At 44.9% G+C, this 6,803-nt stretch overlaps 1 protein-coding gene across 1 annotated transcript; it reads right to left on the reverse strand.

The window, feature by feature from the left end:
* Window positions 1–128: 128 nt before the first annotated feature.
* PDZD9 (PDZ domain containing 9) lies at window positions 129–6,418 on the reverse strand (the record flags this gene model as incomplete). Its single annotated transcript, XM_045992943.1, has 2 exons — window positions 129–1,128; window positions 6,216–6,418. Coding segments are annotated over 2 exons (780 nt in total), but the record flags the coding sequence as incomplete, so codon positions are not given.
* Window positions 6,419–6,803: the final 385 nt, after the last annotated feature.

Below are 6,803 nucleotides of genomic sequence, written 5' to 3' on the forward strand. Positions count from 1 at the left end.
GTCAGATTTATCTTCACAGAATGTCACAGAGTTTTGTCTTTTTCCTCATCTTCTCCCTCTCACTCATCCGTTTCTGTTTCTTAGGGCTGAAAAGGGGGGAAAAATTGTTATGTGAACAACCAGCCAGAAAAATACATCTCTTATTTTAAGTAGGGCATCTGAAGTTTGCAAAACAAGAGAAACTAAATATCTAAATAAAAATGTGATACTTACCTTAAAAAGTGAAATTCTCTCTATGTTCATGCATTCTGATCCTGGGTTCCTCTGCTGCGTTTTGTAAAAGATGAGACGTTCTTCTCAGAAGGAAGTATGTGAATGATGTGAATGATATTGCTATTTTGAGAATAAGATGGTGAGGCCTGTCCGGCCCCAGGGCAGTGTTTGGCTATCGTGTGGAAGAAGGTCTCCGAAGGCATTACAATGCACTTGTGAAAGAATTATGAAGTCTGCACATATTACTGTAAGTATAGCAAACCTGTACAGAGCAATGCACAAAAGTTGGGTGTGTTCAAGATAGATGCTTATGTGATCACCAACTTGCAAACTGCCTCCTAAGCAACTTTCGATACAGGTGGAACCTTGCTCTTTTCAGCCTGGGTGGGAACTTTCGATACAGGTGGAACCTTGCTCTTTTCAGGCTGGGTGGGAACTTTCGATACAGGTGGAACCTTGCTCTTTTCGGCCTGCGTGGGAACTCTCGATACAGGTGGAACCTTGCTCTTTTCAGCCTGGGTGGGAACTTTCCATACAGGTGGAACCTTGCTCTTTTCAGCGTGGGCGTAGTCTTCCATCCAAAATGCATCTGAGGTGGAGGAGGCGGTGGAGGAGGAGGAGCTCTCCTTGTCATGCTTCACCATTGTCCAGTATGGAGAAGGGGCTCTCACTTCTTTCTTGTGATCTCTGTGAATCATCACGTCACACTGAATGTCTTTCCCTACACTAATGGTATGGTTCTTCTTTTTATATCCATGCCACTCTCTGGAGATAGACATCGGTCTTGTTGCAGACAGAGACCCAGTGGACCCTGGGTCTTTATAATACTCAAGTTTTTTATCTGAAATTACATCTTCATTGTCATCACTGCTTGCCAAAAGGTCATCTTTTGACTCCTCAGTTTTCTTTGTTGGGCTGAAATGAAAAAAAGAAGAAATGGACTGTTAATTGTCTGAACATTCATTGTCCCCTAACAAGATGTCTTAAAAGCCGCTTTGGTTCGTAAAAGAGAGGATATGATTTAGTTTTAGCACTTTGTGTTGTTGACGGTTTTCTCTTTAAAAGTACCTTTACGTTTGTTTCCATTCCTAAGTGTAAATCGAATTCTGCCTTGGATCATTTCACATTGCTTTGTACTAACTTAAGCCAGAGTACTGACCAGAATGTTAGCAGGCCTTAAAGTGTAGGTTAATTTGCCTCCAGAATGATAGTCAACCTGGCCATCTCCTCCACAGAGCTCTGTTATAATGGGTCACATGGGGTCAGCAATAACCACAATTACAGGGTATTACCAATTTCCAGCGTATTCAAAAATTAGTGGGCCTCCAAGATCTTCAACACACTAGTGATCAGGAAATCTTTGAGTCTTCTTTTTTTCTCCTGAGCATCATCATTTGCCTCTCATTTGGGTTTAAAAGCGTGGACTTAAACGATGCCCTCTATGTCCAGATGTGTCTTGTTTGGTATTCTACTTATCTCTTGCTGGCCAATTTTTTTTTTTTTTTAAATAGAGCACAAGCAGGGGAAGCGGCAGGCAGAGGGAGAAGCAAGTTCCCCCAGAGCAGGGAGCCTGATGTGAGGCTCAATACCAGGACCCTGAGATCGTGACCTGAGCTGAAGGTGGTCGTTTAACCAGCTGAACCACCCAGGCGCCCCTCTGGCCAGATGCTTTTAAAGATGTTTTTGTAACTTGCCTCAACTATTGGCTTTCTTGACAGCTTATTTGGAGGGTCCAGCAGAGGAGCACAGCTCCTCATACCTCCTTGACCGAAGGACAGACGTCCTCTTCAACCGAGTGCGCAGCTTCCGGAGGGACACACGTGAGCGATGAGGGAGGAGGGGGGACACCTGCCTGGCCAGCCCAATCACCCTCACATCCCCAACTCCTGGCTTTCTTGACTGTTGAAACTTGGGCGGCACTGGCCTGCTAGCAACTGCAGGCCTCTTCAGCTTTTCTAAAACCTGCGGTTCCTGTGCCCACTTACTATTCCCCCGAACAGATGCCGTTCCCTGCTCCCCGCTCATCCTGATCTTCGTGATTATGGACCTCTGGCACATCTGTCCTGCAGCAGGAAATAGGAATTCCTTTCTTCCCCAACGCCCCTCCCCGCCGCCAACCTTTCAGACTTGCTTGCGTTATCACTACTATTCTTGCAGTCCTGACTGTTCTGTTTGCTTCCAAGAATTTGAACAGGTTTTCCTAAAGTTTCTCTCTTCTGGTAATAATTAGTAATTGAGTCATTCTCCCTGAGAACCACTAGTCATTAAAATGTGGATTTTCCTTCATCCTTGATTTAGTGGGTGCAAAGAGATTGAAAAGATCTTAGGATCAGAACACTTGGCCTTTAGACATGCCCAGGACTTCCTGAGCAGCTCATGAATGGGGTAAAAAAAATCCATGTTACTTTTTTTTTTCCAGATTGCAAAGAATATCCTTTGTAACTGAGTATTAGATAACTATAAAGAATAAGTAGTAGAGCCAGGTTCTTACTAATTGAAGTATGATTATAAAACCATAAGCCAGCAGAGGTCAGAGTTAGTTGGAAACAGGTTTTATACCACTAGTTCTGCCCAAAGTATTATGTGGAATATTCTCCAGTGTGCATGAAGTGCCATTTGCTCCTGAAAAAGATCTTACAAGCTCTGTGTAAGAAGCCTTTTCTTTTCTTTTGTGCTCCTTCCCTGTCCCCTTCCATGTAATTACCAAAGTGCCTTAGATGTAAGCACTTTGTTAAGGGATTCAGAAAGTGTCTGCTCTTGTTTCTGAATCCATGGGTTTTAGCCTCATACTTGAGTTGTGCTATTCTGTTTCTCTCTTCTTTGCTTTTGAATGGTCAATCTACCATTCTTAGATGTTAATATTCTGTATCTCAAACTCTGAACACTTAAAATGCGTAGAAACATAATCATTCTATAAACAAATGATTAAGAACCCAGGCTTGAGAGCTGCACTCCCCAGTACAGGGTCCCCCAGCTGTGTGTGGCTGCTGAATTTAAACTGATTAAATCTGAATAAAATTTAAAATTCCCCAGTTGCAGTTCCTCACATTCCACATGCTTAATCATGGCTACTACATGGGACAGCACAAATGGAGAACATTTACACCATGGCAGTAAGTTCTCGAACATCGCTGCTCTGGAGACAGGCCTAGTGGCAGACCCTGTGACCTCTGGCAAGTTTACATACACCTCTCTTGGCTTCTGTTTTCTTGCCTGTAATCAGGATAATAAAAAGCCTTGGCCTGAGGATTAAGAGGTTTAATGCTCGTCAAGCAATGTCCACTGCATAGTAAGCAGTATTATCGTGAATGATTTTTTTTTTTTAGATTTTTATTTATTTGACAGATAGACACCATAAGTATGCAGAGAGGCAGGAAGAGACAGAGAGGAGGAAGCAGGCTGCCTGCCAAACAGAGAGCCTGATGTGGGGCTCGATCCCACGACCCTAAGATCATGACCTGAGCCGAAGGCAGAGGCTTAACCCACTGAGCCACCCAGGCGCCCCATCATGAATGATTTTTAACTACATCATGATTGGTTTGGTTTTGGGGGAAAAACCTGTCCCCAATCTGTGCCCGATCTAAGGGGACAGACAACTCTACCCAGCTGTAGTCCGCTTCACCATGTGGGGATGCAAGCCCATCTTCTACTTTTTCAGGAGAAACCACAGGTACAGATTCCTTCCATGAAATCTTAGATGTGTAACTTCAAATATTTTTCATTTAAACATTTTTGAAATGTACAGAAAATGGCAAAAAATCAGTTTAGTGGGAAAAAAATTATAAACACTTGGGTAGCCACCCCCCCCCAGGGGTCAAGAAAGAGTACTGGCGCCTGGAAAAGCCCCCTTATATCTTCCTTTCTCTCTAGGTCACCGCTATTCTGGCTTTTCAAAATGTGGGAGACCAACAAAGCACATCTGTTGACCATATCAGTCCCTTGGACCACGAGTGGGAATATATGAAGTAATGTCAATGCAATGTGGGCCATCCTTTAGTTCTTAGTAAAGTCCCCAGCCAGATTTCCTTGAGCCCATCCCAATCACCAAAGATACACAGCTGTAGCAACTTGAGCTCAGAAATCCTGTCAAATTAATAAGGACCACTCTTGCATCAGAGCACTGAATTGCCCTTGAAGGAAAAGGATCTCATGTTATACATGTTATGCTCTGCAGACCTTCCTCATGCGTCTGACCTGCCAAAGGGTCTCCTGTACTCCTGGGTTAATAGAGATTAAGTGATTTGCCTGAGCCTCGAAAGCTCGATTTTAATTTTCATTCCCTCTGAATAAAGGAAACCATGGGAAAGTCCTGTGGTAGATTTAGCATAATGGCAAAGATCTGCATTCTCCCAGGGCAACAGAGTAAACAATGGATGATACAGATCACGTCCTTGAAATTAGGAGAAATGCTGTGAAGGAGATACACAGGTTGCCCTGAAAGCATATGATGGGTGGACCAGTGTTTTAAAGCTTCCTAATTTAGTGAGTCCTCTTGGGAAAAGTTTGCACTGTAAGCCTTCAAGGATGAGTAATGACAGGGTCCTAAGCATGTTGCAGACAGAAGAGCAAGTGCAAAGGCCCCGAGGCAAAGAGAAGGCAAAAAAGCTCAGAGCCAAAGTGGACTAGAGAGGGCAGAGGAGCGCAGTATGAGGTGAGGCTGCGGTGGGATACAGACAGACACTAGCCACATGGGGTAGCATAGACCAGTCTAAGGATTTGGGCGTTTGTCCCAAGAACAGAGATTTTAAGCAGGAACATGTCAAAATCAGACTTGCATCTTAAAAGGACTGTTCTGTGTAGAGAATGAATAGGGGACAGGACTGGATGGTAGAGACCAAATGGTGACTCTTACTGGGGTGGTGGTGGTGGCCAGAGAGAAATGGACGAATGTGAGAGATAGCTGGAAGGTAAAATGACAAGCCCTCGTGATTATGTTGGGTGGAAAGAAGGGAATGAAGAAATCTAGCACAACCCCTAAATTTCTGACTTGCTCAGCTAGGCACATGTTCGCCCAGTAAGACAGGGCCACTGGAGATCGTGAGCTGGCTTTTGATTTTTTGGTGCAAGGAGTGTGAGGGGTTTGTGATACACCCAAATGGAGCTACCAAGTGGGAGAGGAAGGATTTCAATGTACAAGTTTGAAGGTACTACGATTTGAAAAATCACTCATATTCGGAGAGTGATAGAAACCACAGGCATCGGTGAGAGATTGCCCAGGAGACTGAGACAAGGAAGCCAAAGATTCAGCCCCAGGGAAGGCCAAGGCAAAAGCCTGGGGAAGATGGTATTTCAACAGGAGTGGGGGTGGGGCTGTACAGTGGCGAATGCTGCTCAGAAGCCAAGAGTAATGTAGACTTGAGAAGAGTCCACTGGAGTCAGGCTGTGGGTGGCCCTGCCAAGAAGTCTCTTGGCCACGTGAAGAAAGCAAGGCCTGCACTAAGGTCCCGGGGCCGGAAGTGGGGAGCGGGGGGCAGAGCGCCTGAGAAATCATCTCCAGGGGAAATGGCCCACAACTGCTACGGCATCTCTCTACCTGATTCGAGTCAAAGGGACAGGACTGTGGCTAGGGGGTGCGGGGAGAGGACAGCAGCCTCAAGGTAGGGTTTGTGAAGATGGCAGAGGCCTAAAATAAGACTTCCATGTTGTTGAAAAGGATCCAGAGAGAAGCTGAATGTGCAGGAGACAAATGAAGGAATGGGATTCATAGCATGTGTTTAAGGCCAGCTCTGGACAAGGGGACAAGTGGCAGAGCTCCCACTGGATGGTTCTCTTTAGAGCTCCAGGTTCAGGGCTCTCACCTTCATCAATCTGCCTCACATTAGGTCCTGTAGATTGTACTTTTCCAGAAGGATTCAGAACCCACTAAATGATTGTGGTGGTTTCACCAATCCCTCCCCTCCTGGTCCAGCGGATCCTTCTCCCACGAAACCAAGACCCAGTGCTTCACACAGCCCTGGGGGTGCTAGCATAACAGAAGATTTCCTAAAAATCAATCTACTTACCGCATTACTGGGAATTTGGTCTCAGGGATTAAATCATAGATTTCTTGCCACTCTTGGGGTATGTCAATAAAATCTCGGTAAATCTTGATCTGTAGTACTGTTCCTATGGTGATGTGTTGCAAAAGTTTTAAAAATTCTCGAAGAGTATATCCTAACACATTGGCATGGCCAACACTAATCAGAACATCACCTGAAGAGGGAAAAAATTATCAGTAAAATTAAGATAATGGGTCCGTGGGTTCATAGCACTTCTGGCTCTACTGTGAGGTGTTTCATTTTAAGGGTTCATATTGTTGGTTCATTCTGAACCCAAACCAGGCTTCAGCCTTTATTTAATAAAAGTGGTCATCTTGGGGGGCACCTGGGTGGCTCAGTGGGTTAAGCTGGTGCCTTTGGCTCAGGTCATGATCCCACGGTCCTGGGATCGAGCCCCGCATCAGGCTCTCTGCTCAGCAGGGAGCCTGCTTTCCTTCCTCTCTCTGCCTGCCTCTCTGCCTACTTGTGATCTCTGTCAAATAAATAAATAAAATCTTTAAAAAAAAAAAAAAGTCATCTTGGTGACATGAGTGTCCTTTGCATAATGGAGAA

Source organism: Meles meles, chromosome 21, assembly GCF_922984935.1.
Source record: "Meles meles chromosome 21, mMelMel3.1 paternal haplotype, whole genome shotgun sequence".
Classification (NCBI taxonomy): Eukaryota; Metazoa; Chordata; class Mammalia; order Carnivora; family Mustelidae; genus Meles; species Meles meles.